At 40.4% G+C, this 23068-nt stretch overlaps 1 protein-coding gene across 1 annotated transcript in view; it reads left to right on the forward strand.

Moving 5' to 3' along the window:
- RIMS3 (regulating synaptic membrane exocytosis 3) overlaps positions 1-22165 on the forward strand; it is a 111095-nt gene extending 88930 nt beyond the window's left edge. Inside the window, exons 4-6 of the mRNA XM_044288032.1 lie at positions 11725-11826; positions 19693-19832; positions 21782-22165. Coding sequence (XP_044143967.1) covers positions 11725-11826; positions 19693-19832; positions 21782-21994 — 455 coding nt within the window. The 3' untranslated portion in view covers positions 21995-22165. The remainder of the gene's footprint in view (positions 1-11724; positions 11827-19692; positions 19833-21781) is intronic.
- The last annotated feature ends 903 nt before the right edge of the window (positions 22166-23068 follow it).

Raw genomic sequence — 23068 nt, forward strand, 5'->3', positions numbered from 1 at the left:
ACCAAGAAAGCTTTATACAGAATTCCAGCTGACTTCTATGCTATGACATCAATTACCAGTGGCCCTGGAAATCATCCACAGTCAGTTATGTTGTCTTATACATAGTTTTATTACTTTGATAGAGTGACTGTGATGCTAAAACAGCCAACCATGGGCAGCCTTGATTTAAATGGTCATTGTACTTTCAACACGCATTGCATAAATCAATAGTACAGGCAAATATAAAAATATTTGTAATATAGCTTCTGAGAAAAATGCACCCTCTTCCCAAACTAACATTATCTGTTAAATCCACCTTGAGCGACAAGACGGTTGTCAGCTCACTGAAGGATCAGATTACATGCTGCCAATAGAGGTCTATGCAGAGGGGAAAGAAGAGGATGTGAGGAGTGCAGAGAGATACACACAGGCATGCTGGCCATAGAAGTCTATGGAGAGTGAAGAGGGAGAGAGACACATACAGCTGTGGCCATAGAAATCTGTGGAGAGGTTGCGGAGCACTGAGCTGCTAGATGGAGAAAATGGCATTTTCCCATATAAGATCTATTACAGAGTTTAGCATTTTTACCTGTACTATTGATTAATAAAAAGTTTGTTGAAAGATTAGTGACCATTTCATTAAGGAAAGTAACCTTACACCAAGCTTGGTGTATGTTTATTCACGTGAATTTAAAGGGACACTGACAGGCCCAATTAGCATATTTAGGTATATATATGTCAGTACAGGTCTTCTAAAGTCTATTAAAATCATCTAAGTAGCCCCCCTGTCCACCTTATAAATACCGAAATATAAAGTTTTATAACCTGCTTGTCCGGTCACCAATCTGCCCAAGGGGCAGCGTTTCATGTCAAAATGCGCCCAGCCAGCCGCTCCCAACTGCCGTTCTGAAGCCCCGCCCAGCTCATCAATATTCACTTAGCTGGGCGGCGGCTACAACTCTCCTGACTCAAGTGCCCGGCGCATGCGCATAAAGCAGAGGCTGCAGCGCTCTGTACGCAGGCGCGATGTGACCCCGGCCGGGCGCATGCGCTGAAGATTGGACGGAGGACGTGCCCAGAGGATTGAATGGGCCATGCGCAGGATCATGAGTCGGGAGAGTTGTAGCCGCCGCCCAGCGAAGTGAATATTGATGAGCTGGGCGGGGCTTCAGAACGGCAGTTGGGAGCGGCTGGCTGGGCGCATTTTGACATGAAACGCCGCCCCTTGGGCAGATTGGTGACCGGTCAAGCAGGTTATAAAACTTTATATTTCGGTATTTATAAGGTGGACAGGGGGGCTACTTAAATGATTTTAATAGACTTTAGAAGACCTGTACTGACATATATATACCTAAATATGCTAATTGGGCCTGTCAGTGTCCCTTTAAGGGAATCTGTCATCCCAATTTTGGACTATTATCTACATTAATACGTGAGTAGTCCTGTAGAAAAGGAGTCCAGATCACTATTTTTATTTCCCTACCCCCCCATTCTCCTACTGTCAGCGCCCAAAGCTGCATTGAAATACACAGCTTGGACTGCTGTGCTCTTCTGCCATAATGGAGAGGACTCCTGAGTGCATGCATGGCAGTCCTGACAATGTATTTCAGCAGCTATGAGCGCTGACAGCAAGGGAATGGGGGGGGGGGGGGCAGCAGTTAAATAAAAAATAGTGATCTGGACTCCATATCTGCAGTATTACTCATGTATAACTGCATAGTCCAAAAGCGTGACAGATTCCCTTTAAAGAAATTGATGGCATGCTAACACTCTTGATGTGATTTTACCTGGGAAAAAGATATAATTATCGTACAGTTAAACTGCCCAGTCTACGATTATACCACCTATTATTTGGCTTACATTGCTACAGAATTTTCCCTACACTAAAAGAAACCGAAACGACAGTTACACTTTAAGCCGCACCCATTTCCTACTTAGCCAGTGCCTAGGCCGCCCCCGATATAAGCATTAGAGCATTTTATGCGCCGATGCTCTCCCTTGCTCTGCGCTGTATTGCGCAGAGCAAGGGATGTTTGTTTTTATTTTTCACACGCGCTGAGGAGCGTGAAAAAAAGCCTTTGCTCTGTGCGAATCATGCCATTGCAGGAGTGCCAATAGCTACTATGCAGCTCAAGGCCTTATAAAGGCCTCAGGGCCTGCCGAATATGGAGGCCTATAAGGCCCTGCCCCTAGGATGGGTCTCATATGTGAACTGTCAGTGTAAAACCACATGTATTGTACTGCATTTTAAAAGGGATCAGACCCTCAAAAACTTAAGACCCCTAGTGGGACAAAAAAAAGTAAAAGAAAAAGTGTTTTATTAAAAAAAATTAAAAAAAATAAAAGTTCCAAGCAAAACAACACCCCTTTCCCCTCATCTAGCCATTTACTATTAAAAATAAAAAAATAGACACATTAGGTATAGCCATTTCTGTAACGATCAGTTTTATAAAAATATCACATGATCTAGCCTGTCAGGTGGACACCGTAAAAGATGTAAATAAAAACATTAGCATTTTTTGGTCACCTCGCCTCCCAAAGCTCATAATATCAAGCGATCAAAAAGTCATATGTACTCCAAAATGTTACCAATGAAAGCGTCACCTCATCTTGCAAAACACAAGCCCTCGCACATGGTGCCAAAAACATAAAAAATATGGCTCTCAGAAAATGGCGACAAAAAAAATGATTATTTAAAAAATGCTTCAACATAGTAACATAGTACATAAGGCCGAAAAAAGACATTTGTCCATCCAGTTCGGCCTGTCATCCTGCAAGTTGATCCAGAGGAAAGCAAAAAAAAAACTGTGAGGTAGAAGCCAATTTTCCTCACTTTAGGGGAATAAAAATCCCTTCCCGACTCCAATCAGGCAATCAGAATAACTCCCTGGATCAACGATCCCTCTCTAGTAGCTATATCCTGTAATATTATTACGCTCCAGAAATACATCCAGGCCCCTCTTGAATTCTTTTATTGTACTCACCATCACCACCTCCTCAGGCAGAGAGTTCCATAGTCTCACTGCTCTTACCGTAAAGAATCCTCTTCTATTCTTTGTGCAAAAGAAATAAAACAGTATATCTGCAATCATACTAACCAGTAGAATAAAGCTAACATGGCACGGTGTATGCCACAATAAACAAAAAGCAATGGCAGAACCGCTTCCCAATAAACAAAATAAAAAAGTGATTAAAAAGATTTACAACAAAATAGTACCAATGATAACGGCAACTGATTCAAAAAGTCCACACACAGCTCCATCAAGAGAAAAATAAAAAGGTATAGTTCTCAAAAAATGGCTGTACAGGTACTCCAGAAAGCTGTTCAAAAGCAACATGGCGCCTGTAAACCAATCCATCAAAATCTGCACAACAAAAGCCAAAAGGTTGTCTCGCATTACTAGGCAGCTGCGCACATTGGGTGGCACACTGGAGGCAGTGAACTGCTCCTACAGCGCAGATCCTGAAAACCTGATGTGATGTCTATGCAGCAGGACAGGACACGAGCACATAATGCAAGCTATCGGGCCACAGGGCCAATATGTGAGTAATGGTGGGCCGATGGGGGTAGTAGTAGTTCACTCACAGTTCTGTAGAGCTCCCTGGGCCAGCGCGCAGTAAATGGAAGGACAGCACCAGTACCTTCAGGGCACGCTCCGTTGTCCAGGGACTTCCGCCAGATAGTGGTTGAGGTGTCCTCGGTGGAATAGGTTTTTAAGGTGCCGTGGAGGCAGGGTTCATGGTGTTCGTGATGCCTGCACCGTAAGGTGCAATGAGGGATAGTGACGAATAAGGAGAAAGTCAGGAGTTGATGAACAAACTGGAACTTTACTCGAATAATTGCCTTGAGGTAGTTATAATCCAGTAGTAGTGCCTTGGTTCACAACAAAGAATGCTGAGCTGCAATTCCCAATAACTGGCTCGATAGGGCTAACCAATACAGGCCTTGGTTTGGCTTGTGTGGGAAAGGCGCTTTCCTTAGCTTTGGCTTCGCTCCAATAAACCAGGCTTCAGGTACTTCGATCTTTATCTTAATTCTGCATTTAACAGAACGGTCTCCCTAGCGGCAGGCATCAGTCTTTTGCTCCATTCTTTGGACAGGTTGCCTTTACACACAAAAGACCACTTCATCCCTGGCTGGACAGTGGAACTACAGTAAGGATCCAGTAACCTTGGCCTTGATTCCCTCTCTATATTGCCGTACTGGAGTGTGCCCAAGGGTATACCTCAGCAGCTACATGCTATACTTCTCTCCTTCCCTCCACTAACCTCTCATCTCACTTCCTGTGACTGACCTGTTCTATATATACAGTCCTGATCAAAAGTTTAAGACCACTTGAAAAAGTGCAAAAAATCATATTTAGCATGGCTGGATTTTAACAAGGTTCCAAATAGAGCTTCAACACGCAACAAGAAGAAATGGGAGTGAGACAAAACATTTTTTGAGCATTCAATTTAATGAAAACAATGAATAAACTGAAACAGGCTGTTTTTCAGCTGATCAAAAGTTTAGGACCAGACCTCCAAAAAAAACGAACCCCCCAAAACAGAAATCCAACTTCCAAACATGAACTCAGTAAATGAGTAGCTCTGCCGTTATTGTTTATGACTTCCAAAATTTGTTTTGGCATGCTTGATGCAAGCATTTCCATGAGGTGAGTGGGAACATTTCTCCAAGTGGTGAAGACGGCCGCACGAAGGCCATCTATTGTCTGGAACTGTTGTCTATTTTTGTAAACTTCCCTTGCCATCCATCCCCAAAGGTTCTCAATTGGATTTAGATCAGAGGAACACGCAGGATGGGCCAAAAGAGTGATGTTATTCTCCTGGAAGAAGTCCCTTGTCCTGCGGGCATTGTGTACTGTAGCGTTGTCCTGTTGAAAAACCCAGTCGTTACCACACAGACGAGGGCCCTCAGTCATGAAGAATGCTCTCTGCAACATCTGGATATAGCCAGCGGCCGTTTGACGCCCCTCTACTTCCTGAAGCTTCATTGTTCCACTGAAGGAAAAAGCACCCCACACCATTATGGCGCCCCCTCCACTGTGGCGCGTAGAAAACCTCTCAGGTAGGATCTGCTTGTCATGCCAGTACCGTTGGAAACCATCAGGAACATCAAGGTTAAGTTTTTTCTCATCAGAAAATAAAACTTTCTTTCACCTTTGAATGTCCCATGTTTGGTGCTCTCTTGCAAAGTCCAAACGAGCAGTTCTATGGTGTTCAAGGAGACGAGGTCTTTGAAGACGTTTTTTGTTTTTGAAGCCCTTCAGTCTCAGATGCCGTCTGATGGTTATGGGGCTGCAGTCACCACTAGTAAGGGCCTTAATTTAGGTCGAGGATTGTCCAGTGTCTTGACGGACAGCCAATTGGATCCTCCGGATCAGTGCTGCTGAATTTTTTTGGGGTCTTCCACTTAACTTTTTTGTTCCATAACCCTCAGGATCATATAAGAAATTCCAAATGTCTGTCTTACTGCGTCCCACCTCAGCAGCGATGGCGCGCTGTGAGAGACTCTGCTTATGCAGTTAAACAACACGACCACGTTCGAAAAGGAAGAGTTTTTTTGTCTTTGCCATCACAACGTGAGACTACCTGACAGAAAATGACAATGAATCCATATCTTTGCACAGATTTTGCCTTTTAAAGGCATGTGGTCCTAAAATTTTGATCAGCTGAAAAACAGCCTGTTTCAGTTTAATCGTTATTTTCAATTAATTGAATGCTAAAAAAATCTCACTCTCATTTCTTCTTGTTGCATGTTGAAGCTCTACTTGTAACGTTGTTAAGATCCAACAATGTAAAATATGATTTTTTGCCATTTTTCAAGTGGTCTTAAACTTTGGATCAGGACTATATGATGCTAAAGAACCACCTAGTGGTGAATAGGTGTAATGCAGTTACCACCCTGTTGTAAGGAATTTGCAGCTATTACAGACAAAATAGACATCACATTATTAAAGGGACCCACTTCTAACACAGAGTGGGACACTGCACATATATAGGGGATGCAGCAGCCAAAACAAGCCACAGCATGTGCTTACTGGAGCAGCAGCAAAGACCATAAATGAAGAATAAACAGAATATAGATGCAAGATAATGAACAAAAACAGACCACTGACTGCAATATAGACACTAGCCCAAAAATATTTCAAAGTGGCCAAACCCTTTAAATCAATTAAATTCAAAGCTGAATCTTCAGATCTGAGATGGAAATGTATAAGATAACCTCCGACATAAAGAACTAGACATGCATTGCTACAGACACATGTATAAAAAGATAGCATACCATTCTACCAGTAAATAGCTTTTAACAAATACTGTCTAAATGCGCGGCTATGATTATGCTCAGCAATAAAACATTTCTATTTCCAATCCAGAGAAAAATACCAACTAAAACCCAATAAGAAGTCATTACATACCAATCTATATTTAGCTGTCCTTGGTGGATGTCGCTCGGTACTGTCACAGGTGACCTTCTGAATGTGGTGACATCAAACTTCTGTGTGAATATTTATTTTAGTTATAAATAGTATGGAGTCATATACTGTGTTTAAAATAGCAAAACCTGTATCCGTGGAAATGTAATTTTATGTGATGCAGATATCTATAACCTTTTAAAAGTCTATGGCTGATTCCAACAATCACAAAGGTGCCACAGCGTATAACAGAGTTATCCCTCCACTCGATTGCTATTTTTCTTCCTTGTCATAGGACAGACAGAATAGCAGGATTTGTACATGGTTGCTGAAGTGGACACAGATAGACAGAGTGCCCCCTTGCAGGAACAGTATATGGACACCTAGCTCAGAATAGAGTACCCCCTTTAAAGGGGGTGTCACATATAGACAATCCCTATTCATATGTGCAGTGAGTGGTTGTGGCCCTGATGAGATGTTGTGTTGTGTCACGGTGTTCTCCCTCAGGCCATCACTCCCTGGGGTTCGGTGCAGTGAATAAGTGATGTGAAGGAACCAGGTAGACAGTATAGAACAAAGAACATCTTTCTTTACTGAGTGCAAAAAACAAATAGCAGCACATCCAGCAGCAGTTCATACAAAATGCAATTTCTCCTCCCAGGTAATGGGGTATGGTGGCTAGCAATGTGGCAAAAGATGACTCTGAAGTTTGGTAGCTGATAATGTCTCCCTCCTGTTTCCCTTCCCTACAGCTGTACTCTGGCACCTGTAGGTGTCCACTGTATGATGCAGGCTTCTAGCTATGCCTGTCCTGATCTGCGGTGGTGGGTGTCTTGACATGTCTACCCTCACCTTGCAGTGAAGTCTGTATAGCTTGATTGCTTTATCATTCTGCTGACACATATACGCGGTAGTTTACAGATATTCTGTAGCCTGGAACCCTGCAGGTTCTCTGGGGCAGTGTTCCTCCTAGATGAGCTACCTCTGGGGCCCTCATGGTCTGGATCACAGGCTCCCTCACTCCTCACTCTCTCTGTCTGACTAGACTGGAACTCCCCCACCTGGCAGAAAGTAGGACAAGCCCACTACTACCAAGAGGTGAGGAACAGGTGAGGAATCCACACCTTCTTAAAGTCTGGATTCCTTTAGAAAATTGTCATTTCTTTGGGGGACAATTACCCCCAGGCAACTAGACTTCTACCATCTTGTAACGAATTAAGTACCGTTTCCTTTATTCTTTTTATTTTCAAACTGCTATTTTTTTGCATTTTATTTGTATGTCATTGTAGTTTTACATTTTGATAACAGCATTTTTGTGTGCACTGTCCTGTGTACAGTATATTAAAACTTCACTTTAAAGGGGTTGACCCATGATAAATATTCTACATTTTTAAAACCAGCACCTGGATCTGAATACTTTTGTAATTGCATTTAAATAAACATTTTTGTATCGCTGTACCCATGACTAATATTCTAAATGTGAATATCTTGACTTTTCAGTATTCATCACTGTACATTATTGAAACATTTCGACTTCCCACATATGAGTCATATCTGCCAGAATACAAAGCGGATGACACATAGACCATATTGTTACACTGCTAGTCTTCCCCGGAATACTGTACATATAACAGTTCCTCACAACAAACAGGACATACAGTAGACACAAGCTGTTTAAAGAATGCAATCATATATCCTAATGTAGCCTCACCTACAACAGAAAACAGTTTCATGGCTTATGCTGCTAAAAATGTATTTGTGAAAGTGATCTTGGATTTGAAAGTGCCTAAATATATTAGACATAATGTAGTGCTATAGATATCAAAATGTTTTTTTTAGATAGCAGAAAGTAGAACCCCCCTCCCCAACATTGCGGTTGGCCATAAAATCATAAATGCCTTATTCCCAAAACCAGAACTCAAAGTCTTCCTAAACAAACCCAGGTAAGCAGAACAACTTCACACAGACAGGAGATCCCCCTCCTAAAACTTGTTACTGACATATGAGTTTCCTGAAAAGCCCCTATGTCACGGATGGTGTTACAGAAAACTTGAAGACACAAATGAAGATCCGACTGACTTGATCCAAAACTAAGGAACAAAAGGGTAAGCCCTGTAACAGCCCTAGCTCTCTCCCTTACTGCTCAGCCTATGCAAAAATCTTAATGGTAGAAAATTGCATACCCTCGTTCCTCGACTGTATGACACCTGAACACCCTATCATAGTGAGGGGACACGACCACAGGCTCCCTACACTTAATCTGGAGGGAGTCAGGGTCACCTACGATCAAGAAATAAAGAAACAGACTTATCTTGTGGATGCAGCAGTAACAGCTTCTAGCATCAGCACACTCCAGGAAGTTGTATAAACCGCAAGGTAAGGCAGTATGGGGAGGAGATATATAGGGAGGCAATCACTGCTAATAGATGACAGCTGGGAGAGGGAGGAGAGATGTCAAAACGAAAGCAAAACAAAAGAAGATCATGCAGAAGGTACTGAAGAACGTCTAACAGAACTTCTCAAAGATCTGGTGGTGACACCCTAGATCTGGTGGAGCCGTTTTAAAGGTCAGGCTGAGGATATTTTAACCTGCAGAAAGGGTTAATGTATAAAAACCCATATAGATGAATATTCATCAAAGAAATACTGGATCTAATCCATATTTTGGCAGTGTACTTCCACAGGTTTGTATTAGGCCATTTATTTCCATCACCTGTGTTAACATCACCTCAATCAGGGCTCTGTAAGATGTAGTAATTAAGGGACTCATCAAGTACTGCCTTTAATCCCTCCATGTTTGATATGCAGATATGCATGTGTGTGAAACAGTATGGCGGGTTTGATGAAGGTAGCTTGATGTCCCACAAGAAAATATATCTTAGTGGAAAGATTTTGAGCAAAATCCTTTGTTTAATGTGACCTCATGAAACTTGGTCGTAAAAGGCCATTGGCATACACACTAGCCTCTCCATCACATCAGAGGAAGGGGAGCTCTTAGTGGAATCTGCAGATTCTTCTTAAGGTGTGGATTCCTTTAGCAAATTGTCATTTCTTTGGGGGACAACTACCTCCAGGCAACTGGACTTCTACCATCTCGTAACGTATTAAGTTCCGTTTCCTTTATCCTTTTTATTTTAACATTATTTTTTTTGCATTTAATTTGTATGCCATTGTATTTTTACATTTTGATAACTGCATTTTTGTACGCACTGTCCTGTGTATATTAAAACTTCACTTTAAAGGGGTTGTCCCACCAAACATATTCTGAAGTTTTCAAACCAGCACCTGGATCTGAATACTTTTGTAGTTGTATTTAATTTAAAAAAATTAACACTGAGTTATTTCGTAAAATGTATCTGCATAACGCCTCCTGGCGTTAGTTCTTTTTCTTATTTCTTTGTCTGGCTCACTGAGAAGGCTGCACATGCTCAGTTTCATCCTTCAACTGCCTCCTGAGCTGTGTTAGGGAGAGCATGGACATGATCCCTTAGCTGCAGCAGAAAAGACACTCCCCTTGAGCGGCCATCTTGATATAATTTTGGCAGAACAATGAAAGTGGAGATCTCTGGATCCATTTGAGATACAGGGCTGGTTCTAGATTTGTTAGAAATAGATTTTCATATACTATATGATGTCTGATTTAAATTTTTTACATTAATCATGGGATAACCTCTGTAAGGGATCGTTGTTCCTGGGGGGTCATTCTCACAAGAATCGTAGTCCACCGTAGATTTGGGGCCAAACATTGCATTTTTCATACACTGAACAGTCCAGTTAATAATCACTGGGGTGGTGAGGTTCCCACAAAACAAAACAAATACCTGCCCGGCTGGGCTCTCACTACACCTGTTAACGTGGGCCTGACAGAACCTGTTCACACGTGGAACCCATATGCGGCTTTTTCTCAGCCCGTAGTTCCCCAGACTCTCCGGCTGTAATCAGTCCCGTACCTGTATGGGGAACTGTGGCCCAACAGTCCTCCCGACTCCAGCCTTGTGACCCTTGAATCCTGGCGTCACAGCGTTCCCCAAACTTCGGGCTGTCACAATGCCCTGGTCTCTGAGCCTGGCAAGCTGAGACCACACACATAGCCTCTGCTCTGGGTCTCTGTATCTCACAGCGTATCTCTCCCCAGACTGACCTACTCTGAGGCGCTTTATGCCAGCCTGATTACAGCAGGCCTCACCTGCGAGCACCTCAGGTAGAAAAGAAAACCCGTACTGGAAGGGTGTGGACTGGCAACTCCCTCTACCAAGCCTAGCCACCAGTCCAAGTAAAATCCAGCCCAGAAAATGTATACAAAAATGTCTCAGCAAACTATGCTTTGCTGAGACTACTGTCACTCTCTGGATTTTATCTGTCTCACCCATCTGAGGTACCTGAAGTGGGACAACACACCTTCCAGCACTGTTCACATTACCGCACCCCTTAAAGGGGTATTCCAATTTCAAACAATAGGGGCATATCGCTAGGATATGCCCCTATTGTCTGAGATGGGAAAATTCCTTTAATAGGAGCCTTCTTCTGTTCTAAATGATTTCATAATCTCAGAAGCATTACTTATATTTGTGTATTAACCCTGTTAATGCTAGAGAGCATAGTGGGTCTTAGTGAGTAATTGGGAGTTAGCCAGTTAAAGGCGTCTTGTCCGCTTAATATCACAAGTGGTGGCAGCTAATATTCCTTAGTTGTGGATGTCAGAGAGCTAAAGGGGAAAGATTTAGCATAACCGTGTCACTCAAAGTAGCAGAATGGGAAACTGATGTTACAAATCTGGGTGACCCTTTAAGCTCACATCCTGAGTCTAAGTTGTGATCCTGACACACAGAAATAATTCAAACCCTCGATTTTGGCAGGATTGGCCAATGTTCACACAAAACTCTCTTGCTGGCAGATGTCAGTGGAATGAAAGATTAAGTAAATTGGATTTCAACATGCCCAATCCTTTGTGACCATGAGAGGTAAGCCACTGCAAGAGGTGTTTGGTGGCAGCTAGTCCCCTTTAATCAGGGAGTTGGGGGAATATCTGACAGCCAAACACTCATTTAGCCAACAGTTATTTAAGGGGTATGTCCATCTTTACAGGGGTATGTTGGATTTCTACATGACCAATCCTTTGTGACCATGAGAGATAAGCCACCACTAGAGGTGTCTGGTGGCAGCTAATCCCCTTTCATCTATGAGTTGGGGGAAATATCTTTCAGCTAAACACTCATGCGGCCAGGGGTATGGCCACCTTTACAGGAGAAAAGTTTAATAAAACTTTAACTTTTATAAGTTGTAATGTGAAGTAAAACAAATCCTGTTTTTTTTAATCTTTTTTTCAAAGGAGATGTAAACATCGCAATGTTAGACCGCAATGGTCAGCTTGAGGTGGAAGTGATCCAGGCCAGGGGTCTAACTCCAAAACCAGGTTCTAAGACAATACCAGGTAAAAAACATATCTTTCTAAAATACAAAAAGCACACCAAAATTATATTATTTGAATTGCATATATGACTTGCTTTATTCCTTCCATTCCGGGCTCTAGTTTGCTGATTAGTTTAGCGTTCTCTGATTTAAAGGGATCTTTAAAAGGGGTTGTCCAAACATTACATATTTATCAGATCACACAAAGCAGAACATTTGCTGACATAATTAAAAAATGTTCCTGTCTAGATATTTCGATTATATACTTGTTATGACTCTCCCTGGTGTTCTTTTGATTCCCTCTCATCATGTTGTCCTTGCATGGCAAGAAGCCCCTTCTAGTACACTGACTGTATTACTGGCTGCCTGCACAATCTTTATTAATGCAACAACCGCCTTAATACTGGAAAAAAAGAAAGAAAAATGAAAGGTCATGGACCTTCAGGGCATTTTTTATGACTGCATTTGCTCATTTTGAGCTAAAAATCCGTTTTTAATTGGTCTTTATTAAAACTTTTCAGCAGTTTTTGTGATACATGGGGTTAAAAATCAGTCTAGTTGCAGACTGTCCCTCCTAAGTTGTACCTTATCTCTGATCTTCGGACCTCATAAACACTAATTGTAGTTAAACTCTTACCAAATTGATAGGAATATGGCCTAAATGAGTGTTTATAAGGTCAGGAGATCAGCCATAAGGTTTCACATGAGCTGTCAACTGACAGAACTCAGGAGTAACAGTCTGCAAATAGACTAATGTTTATTCGTGTGTATTACAAAAACTGCTAAAAGTTTTTAATATATACAAATTGAAAAATTATTTTTAGTCCAAAATGAGTAAAATGCAATCACAAACAAAAAATTGCCCCAAAGGTGTCCATAGCCTTTAACTACTTCCAGACCGGACCATTTATCCTCTTCCCGACCAGGCCTAATTTAGCAAATCTGACATGTGTCACTTTATGTGGTAATAACTTTAGAACGCTTTTACTTATTCAAGCCATTCAGAGATTGTTTTCTCGTGACACATTGTACTTCATGTTGATGGTAAATTTGAGTCAATATGTTTTACCTTTATTCATTAAAAAAAATCCAATTTGACGAAAAATTATAAAAAATTCACTGTTTTCGAAATTTGAATCTCACTGCTTTTAAAACAGAAAGTGATACCTAAAAAAAAAAATGTATTACTTAACATTTCCCCATATGTCTCCTTTATGTTGGCATAATTTTTTTTAGGCTTTGAATTTTAGAAGCATTTCTTAAAATTTTTAATAAAATTCCCGTAACCCACTTTTTAAGGACCAGTTCAGTTCTGAAGTCACTTTGTGGGGCTTACATAGTGGAAACCCCCCATAAATGACCCCATTGCAGAAACTACACCCCTCAAGTTACTCAAAACTGATTTTACAAGCTTTGTTAACCCTTTAGATGTTCCACAAGAATTAAAGGAAAATGGAGATTAAATTTTAAATTTTCACTTTTTTGGCAGATTTAGCATTTTAATCCATTTTATTCTTTAACACATCGATGGTTAACAGCGAAACAAAACTCAATATTTATTACCCTGATTCTGCAGTTTACAGAGACACCCCACATATGGTCGTAAACTGATTCAAAGGCACACATCAGGGCGCAGAAGAAAAGGAGCGCCACATGGTTTTTGGAAAGCAGATTTTACTGGACTGGTTTTTAGATGCCATGTCCTATTTGAAGCCCCCCTGATGCACCCTTACAGTAGGAACTCCCAAAAAGTGACCCCATTTTGGAAACTAGGGGATAAGGTGCCAGTTTTATGCGTACTATTTTGGGGTACATATGATTTTTATTGGCTCTATATTACATTTTTTGCAAGGCAAGGGAACCCAAAAATGGCACAGTTTTTACTTTTCACAAAATTCATTTGACAGGGTAGATCATGTGCTATTTTTATAGAGCAGGTTGTTACAGACGCAATGATATCAAATATGTCTACTTTCTTTGTTAGTTTGTTTTAGTTTTACATAATAAAGCATTTTTTTAATTATGTTTTTGTGTGTCCATTTTCTGAACGTCATTTTTTTTCTGCTAATCGTCTTGTGCAGGGGCTTATTTTTTACAGGGAGAGTTTATGTTTTTATTGGTACCATTTTTGGGTACATATGATTTTTGGGTAATTCATTATTACACTTTATGTGGCAAGGTGACCAAAAAATTGGTTGTTTTAGCACAATTTTTATTTATTTTTACAGTGTTCACCTGAGGGGTTAAGTCATGTGACATTTTTATAGAGCAGATCGTTACGGACGTGGCAATACCTAATATGTATACTTTTTCTTATTTATTAAAGTTTTACACAATAATAGCATTTAAAAAAAAAATGAATTATGTTTCAGTGTCTCCATAGTTTGAGAGCCATAGCTTTTTTATTTTTTGACCGATTTGTCTTAGGGTCTCATTTTTGCGGGATGAGGTGACAGTTTGATTGGTACTATTTTGGGGGGCATACGCCTTTTTGATCGTTTGGTGTTGCACTTTATGTGATGTTAGGTGACAAAAAAATAGCTTTCTTGGCACTGTTTTTATTTTATTTCTATTATGGTGTTCACGTGAAGGGTTAGGTCATGTGATATTTTTATAGAGCTGGTTGTTATGGACACGGCGATACCTAATATGTATACTTTTTTTATTTATTTCACGTTAACACAATAATATTGAAAAAAAAAAAAATATATATATATATATTTAAAACAAAAAATGATGTTTTAATGTCTCTATGTTCTGAGAGCTATAGTTTTTAGTTTTTTTGCGATTTTCTTATGTAGGGGATAATTTTTTGCGGGATGAGGTGACGGTTTTATTGTTACCATTTTGTGGGACACACGCCTTTTTTATCACTTGGTGTTGCACTTTTTGCGATTTAAGGTGACAAAAATAGCTTTTTTTGACACTGTTTTTATTTTTATTTTTTATGGTGTTTATCGGATGGGGTGGATCATGTGATCTATTTATAGAGCCGGCCGTCACGGACGCGGCAATACCAAATATGTATATATATATTTTTTCATTTCAATAAAAATAAAATTTAATCACTTAATTGGGGAATTTTTTTTTTTTTACATGTAAAACCATTTTATTTATAAAACACTTTATTTTTTTTATTTTACACTTTGCTTCCCCCTCAAGGTCATACAAGACCTCTGGGGGACATTTAACTTAACTTTTTTTTTTTTTCACTATTGATTTATCCTGTAACTGGGGCTGACATAATACTCCCAGTTACAGGGGAAATACACCCCCCAGAGTGGCTGTACAGCACTATACAGCGCTGTACAGCCTCGGTGCAGGGCTGATCAAGGTCTGTGGAATACCCAACAGCTCCTGCACTCTCCCGGCCCCGGCGGCCACATGACCACTGGGGTGGGACAGGAAGCGCATAGCGCACAGCGCTCGCTGCAGATGGGTACTTAATAGTGTTGAATGAATCAAAGTTAAGGAAATTGACTTCGATTCGAATTTCAGGAAAAACTAGATTTGTCACAAATCTTAATTTTCTGGCGCTTCGTGGTAATGAATCCATAAATGGCAGTAAAAAAAAATACATACTCACCTCATCCATTTGCTCGCGGATATGCCTCCACGGCCATCTTGATTGAAGAAAATGCACCAAATCTTGCGCACTGACATGTGATGACGTCACCATGTCTGTCATCATGTCAGTGCGTGTGAGATTTGGCACTTTTTCTTCAATCAAGGTGGCCATGAAGGCATCTCTACGAGCAAATGGATGAGGTGAGTATTTTTTTTTTTTTTACTCCTGATTAACTCCTGAAAGGCCTCAATATGACTGTTAGATGCTGTGATCAGCATTGAACGCGGCATCTGAGGGGTTCAATGACGGGGGCAGCACAATCGCCGTTGCCCATCATTGTGCCTGCTACATACAATGGAGCGCGATTCGTGACAAAGTAATTCATGATGAATCAAAGTTCTTTGTGAACTTCTGCGAAGGAGCCAAATTGAATTTTTGATATCTTCACTCATCTCTAGTATCTAACACTAACAGGACTGCCTCTCCTGAGCCTAACCTAAGCCTACAATGTTCAGGGAGGTGTAGGAACCAGCTATATTTATACTCTGCTTAGAAGCCCTGGACAGATGGCAGGGAGTGCTTAATCTAAAAGGAGGAAGCTACCCTCCAAACACATTGCAAGAAAATCCAAAGTCATTTATACCACCCTGAACATTGTAGGCTTAAAGGCTATGTACACCTTCAGAGGCAATTATTATTTATTATTCTATGTTGCTCATTTTGGGCTAAAAATCATATTTTCAATCGGCCTTTATTAAAAATATTGAGCTGTTCTGTCACAAAGAGTTAACTGTTTTTCTAACTGTAAATAAAGTAGATAGGCACACTTCATCTAGGATTACCCAGAGGTTTCTATACCTTTGAAAATATTTATTGTAAACATGTACTCTCCACTTGAAACTAATCACATCTCTAATACATACATCTCCATTAAAATATATTAAAAAAAACAACAAAAAGAGCATAGAAACCAAAAGAATTATAAAAGAAAATATTAAAAGAAAATTGAGACCGTATTGGACAATAATGGTACGTTGTCTGTCAGTTATATAGCCACCCCATTGTTGATTATAATGGATTGTATGGTAGCTATTGTATGGTAGCTATCTATGGTTAGCTACCATACAATCCATTATAATCAACAATGGGGTAACATAGTAACATAGTTTATAAGGCAAAAAAAAATACATTTGTCTATCTAGTTCAGCCTGTTATCCTGCAAGTTGTTCCAGAGGAAGGCAAAAAACCTTGTGAGGGAAAAGCTAATTTTCCTCACTTAAGGGGAAAAAAATTCCTTCCCGACTCCAATCAGGCAATCAGAATAACTCCCTGGATCCAAGACCCCTCTCTAGTAGCTATAGCCTGTAATATTATTACTCTCCAGAAATACATCCAGGCCCCTTTATTTATTTACGGCACTTATATAGCGCTATTATATTCTGCAGTGCTTTACAGACATTATCATCCAACTGTCCCCAATGGGGCTCACAATCTAAGGTCCCTATCAGTATGTCTTTGGAGTGTGGGAGGAAACCCATGCAAACACGGGGAGAACATACAAACTCCATGCAGATGTTGCCCTTGATTGGATTTGAACCTAGGACCCCAGTGCTGCAAGGCACCAGTGCTAACCACTGAGCCACCGCCTCTTAAACTCTTTCAGTGAACTCACCATCACCACCTCCTCAGGCAGAGAGTTCCATAGTCTTACTGCTCTTACCGTAAAGAATCCTCCTCTATGTGTACAAACCTTCTTTCCTCCAGACGCAGAGGATGTCCCCTCGTCACAGTCACAGTCCTGGGGATAAATAGATGATGGGAGAGATCTCTGTACTGTCCCCTGATATATTTATACATAGTTATTAGATCTCCCCTCAGTCGTCTTTTTTCTAAAGTGAATAACCCTAATTTTGATAATATTTCAGGGTACTGTAGTCCACCCATTCCAGTTATTACTTTAGTTGCCCTCCTCTGAACCCTCTCCAGCTCTGCTATGTCTACCTTGTTCACAGGAGCCCAGAACTGTACACAGTACTCGATGTCTGGTCTGACTAATGATTTGTAAAGTGTTAGGACTATTATTCCTTCCCATGTGCATAACTTTACATTTGTCAGTGTTAAACCTCATCTGCCACTTATGTGCCCAAGCCTGCAATCTATCCAGATCCCTCTGTAGTAGTATACTGTCCTCTTTAGTGTTAATTACTTTACACAGTTTAGTGTCATCTGCGAAAATTGATACTTTACTATGTAAGCCTTCTACAAGATCATTAATAAATATATTGAAGAGAATAGGGCCCAATACTGACCCCTGAGGTACCCCACTAGTGACAGTGACCCAATCTGAGTGTGTACCAGTTAATAAGCCACCCTCTGTTTTCTATCACTCAGTCAGTTACTTACCCACATACAGACGTTTTCTCCCAGTCCGAGCATTCTCATTTTATATACTAACCTTTTATGTGGTACAGTGTCAAATGCTTTGAAGAAGTCCAGATATACGACATCCATTGATTCGCCGCTGTCATAGTCTAGAACTTACCTCCTCATAGAAACTGAATAAATTAGTTTGACATGACCGATCTCTCATGAAGCCATGCTGATATGGCGTTATTTGCCTATTTTCATTGAGGTACTCCAAGATAGCATCTCTTAGAAAAGCTTCAAACAGTTTACCCACAACAGATGTTAAACTTACCGGCCTATAGTCTCCGGGCTCTGTTTTTGCACCCTTTTTGAATATTGGCACCACATTTGCTATGCGCCATCCTGTGGAACACTCCCTGTCAGTATAGAGTCTGCAAATATCAGAAATAAGGGTCTGGCTATGACATTACTTAATTCCCCTAAGATACGGGGGTGTATGCCATCCAGTCCCGGCGATTTGTCTATTTTAATCTTTTTAAGACGCCGCTTTACTTCTTCCTGGGTCAGACCAGGCACTTTTAATGGTTATATAACTGACAGACAACGTACCATTATTGCCCAATACGGTCTCAATTTTTTAAAATATTTTGTTTTATTATTTTTGGAGGTTTTATGCTCTTTTTGTTGGGGGTTTATATGTATTTTAATGGAGATGTATGTATTAAAGATGTGATTAACTTCAAGTGGAGAGTACATATTTACAATAAATATTTTCAAAAGTATAGAAGCCTCTGTGTAATCCTAGATGAAGTGTGCCTATTTACTTTATTGATAATTTCATAAATCAACATATTGTGACGGGGTGATGTCATATAGTTAGAGCATCTTATCCAGTATAATCAGAGGGTGAGCCGCTATCCAAAAATGTTTTATTAACTGTGTGACTGGTACTGTCACTTTTACTTTGTGCCGGTCATCTAATAAACCTTCTCTCTAAACTACTAAGGGGTCATAAACACTTATTTAAGCCCATTCTTATCAGTAAGATAAGAACTGAGCTATAATGATTGTTTTTAATGTCAGAGAGAAGAGATGAGGAGCCTGTCAGCTCCCCAACTGACAAAAAAGAGAAAAAAATCCAGTCTGCTTCTAGAGCATCTCAGCCAAGTACAGAAAAAAAGGACATGTTTTTTAATAAAGACCAGTTTAAAAATTGATTTTTAGCTCAAAATGAGTACAATGCAATAATAATAAAAAATTGCCGCCAAAGGTGTACATAGCCTTTAAGTTAGACCCAGGGGAGGCAGTTCTGTTAGTGTTAGGTACCCATCTGCAGAAGCCACCTTGTCATTGGTAGATGGGCCCGTCACACGTTTGCGCAAATAGCTTCCCTTTTTCATGTATAGTAGGTATAGTACCACTGTAATCCAGAATAATCTATAATCCCTAGTTCTATTGTTTGCATGTATAACAGTGTGCTGCCATATTTTGTTTGCTATCCCTATACACATAACATGGATATACTTTAGACAGTTCGGAATGGATTTTAAACAGAACATTTTCCACCCCAGGTTACAAGAGTATTCATGGCTAAGATCGGATTCCCCATCCTATGTGATGGTTGGGTTGATGGAAAAAGCCAAGTGAGCTGTGCTACACTATTTCCATAACTTTATCCACTGCATGGGACAATTAATATAAAAGACTGAGATGGGAATACCCCTTTTCTTTGGTCACTCATGCAGGTTTTTATTTTCAAGCCATTTTGTAATACTCCAGATACTATATCTACACCTAATTGATGTATATATTCAGGGAATTAGACCTCATGCACACAGCAATGCAGTAGTTCATAGAGTGTACATATTACAAACTTGTTGGTACTCTGCCATCAAGAACTGTTCTAAGCTTTTATGGTTTTTCTCACAGTTTGTTACTGTCTTATATATACAGCTCCATACATCAAGGTCTACCTGATAGAAAATGGGGCATGTTTGTCCAAGAAGAAGACTAGAACAGCTAAGAAAACATGGGACCCACATTATCAGCAAGTTCTCCTCTTTGATGAAGGACCTCAGGGGAAGGTACTACAGGTAAGGTGTTTCCTCCTGAAACATTATGCCGATTCATTAGCAAATTGTGAATTCATCAACTTATTCAGCCCTAGTTCACTAAACAAAAGAGGCGAAGTTCACTTACAATCCTACCAGCAAAACAATCCTTTACTTTTCCGAGTATTTAACCCCTTCAGGACTGGACCATTTTCTGTTTTGTTTTCATTTTCACTCCCAGCCTTACCAGAGTGATAACCTTTTTATTTTTCCATTCACATAGCCATATGAGGGCTTGTTTTTTGTGAGGCAAGTTGTACTTTCTAATGGCACCATTTACTGTTGCATACGGTATAGTGGGAAGATAGAAAAAATGTAAGATGATGTTAAATTATAAACAAAATGCAATACAGTTTTATGGGTTTTGTTTTTAGAGTGTTTCCTATGTGGTAAAACTGACCAGCTACCTTTATTCACTGGGTCAGTACGATTACAATGATACTACATTTATACATTTTCTCTTGCATTTTAATACAGAAAAATGCATTGTTTCTGTGCCCTGCCACAGCACCTAACTGTTTCACCATCCTAAGGAAGGCAAAATATAATTGGTGGTTTGCAACTGGCAAAGGGAGCCCTGTGGGAGCCCCTGGCTTAGGGGCCCAGTCTCAATTGAGACCGCTGAGACCCCTGCTTACAGAGATATTGACAGTATTTTAATTTATTTTATGGAGAAGACTTACAATAGGATGTGTTCAGCTTGTAGGAAGCTAGAGGTCTCCTATTTAGCATCCATTTCTGACAAAATAATTCAAAGCCAATATGGCTGCTCTTCCAGTCATCCCTCTCAGAAACCGCTGAACAGAAAAACGTCATTATTACTATAAGGCCGAATGCACACGGCAGTGTTTTCCGCGGCCGAGAGCGGTCCGTGGTAACACGGCCTGGCATCCTGTTGAGAGCATGAGCACACGGCGTCATTGGTTGCTATGACGCCGTGCGCTTCATGCCGCCGATGGACTACAGTAATACGCTCGTATGTGTATTACTGTAGTCCAGCGGCGGCATGAAGCGCATGGCGTCATAGCAACCAATGACGCCGTGTGTTCATGCTCTCAACAGGATGCCAGGCCGTGTTACCACGGACCGCTCTCGGCCGTGGAAAACACTGCCGTGTGCATTCGGCCTAAGTAAAAGATTTTCTAATGTGGACAGTTTTATATTTTAGGTGGAACTCTTCATTAAGCTTAAATTTGACCCAACAGTTATACACAGTCGAATCACACTATTGTGACCACTTCCTACTTTTGATGTTGGCAACACTTAGCTCATGAAGGAAGTCACATATGGTGAACTGGTGGGAATATAAGGTGTGTGATAGGCTCTCTGCACACATAACCCTGTGCCATGTACATCCTTCACAGTTTTATCATAAGCTAGAGGTCAACATATTTTAACTTGCCTATAATGAAACATTGATGTTAAGAACCAAATGACAGTATCTACTTGGGCATGAATACATTTGTAACTATTTTTATTCTTGAATTCATACATCCATTTGCTAGGCTATGCCATCAATGTCAGGTAGGTGTGGGTTCCACCTCGAAAACCAGCTCCAATCTTCAGAATGGGGCCCCTGAAGTGAAAGAAAGCACATAGTGCATGTGTGGTGTGCTTTCCACTCACTGCTGTGGGAGTTCTGAAAAAAGAGTTCTGCATGCACGGCCACATCTCCATTCACCGCTATGGGGACTGCCAGAAATAGCTGAGCCAGCTCTTTTTAGAACTAGAACAGTGAACATGTGCGACTTCTGTTCCTTCACTTTGAGAGGCTCATTCTGGAGATAGGAGCAGGTCCCAGGAACCCGCATGTTCCTGACATTGATCAATGTCTGAGATGAGAGCAACCCCTTTAATGCAACTTCACCAAACCTTACGTGTGACCAACAGTTCTGCTGTTAATACAAGGACCATTTCTGTACCTTCTATAGGTAATTGTGTGGGGAGACTATGGCAGAATGGACCACAAATGCTTTATGGGGATGGCACAGATTCTCCTTGAAGAGCTTGATCTAAGTTCCTGTGTCACAGGCTGGTACAAACTATTTCCCACTTCATCACTGGCAGACTCCAGCATTGCTCCACTTACCCGACGGCTATCACAGTCCTCACTGGAGAGCTCCACCAGTCCATCTTGCACCTAACCTGCGGAGGAAGAAGAAGTGTTTGTTGAATTTTTTGTTCCAAATTTCTCTCCTTTCCCTGAAGCCTAACCAATCACCTTCCTCTTTATAGCACCAGACCTACCCTATAGACTGGTTATTCAGGGCTCTGGAAAAGGAGGGATGTAACTGAGGCTGAGGACCCTGTGCAACAAAACGATATAAAGCTGCCAATTAAATGATACTGCAAAAAATTATATACAAAAAGATATATACCTATATTATAATGAAACTCTTAAGAGACTGTTATATTTCAATATTACAGGGGAACCAAACAAAGATACTACATGCAGAAAAGAATCCGCAAAACGGCCCTGTGTCACCCTTGTCTCCTTAGAAGACCTGTAAGGGTGGCAGATTAGCTGCCTTGGCTTCATTTACCCTGCTGGAGTAAACGTATGCCAATGCATGTCTCCAGCAGTATGTTACCTTATACAAAAAAAGCACATATACTAGACAGCACATAGATCTCAAGATATAGTAAAATATAGTAAATTGTATGATCCCTTTGCAGATGTTTTACTGCTCCTCATTTTTGAAAGCAGTGCCCCATCATAGTGAGCTGTCATAAATGTTCTATTTCCTCCTACCTACCCTCCTCAGGCGGCAAGGGAGCTGATGTTGGCAACTGTGATATCATGTATATTTCATACAAAGCTATATACACTCATAACTATGAATGCATTTACATTTATCTATACTGCAAATGATATTTTTTCAGGTAAAATATTTTTTTTCTACATTTTTGCGTTCAAAATGGAATGTAGCATTTAAAGGTGCAATTTTGTTTCAGAGGTCTTACGATAAGAATGGCAAACGGAGACTTGTTACTTTTTGTCTACATGTTCTTTTTGCAGCACAGATAAGCAATCTATATATATATATATATATATATATTTATTCATATATATATATATATATATATATATATATATATATATATAGATATATTACTGCATGTACCCTCTTGTGTAATATCACAAATCATCTCATCCGTTTTCTTTTAAGTGCTTTAAACTTTTTCGAGCTGCACTGAACTCCTAAGACACTTTAGTG

The sequence above is a fragment of the Bufo gargarizans genome, chromosome 3 (assembly GCF_014858855.1).
Source record: "Bufo gargarizans isolate SCDJY-AF-19 chromosome 3, ASM1485885v1, whole genome shotgun sequence".
Taxonomy (NCBI): domain Eukaryota; kingdom Metazoa; phylum Chordata; class Amphibia; order Anura; family Bufonidae; genus Bufo; species Bufo gargarizans.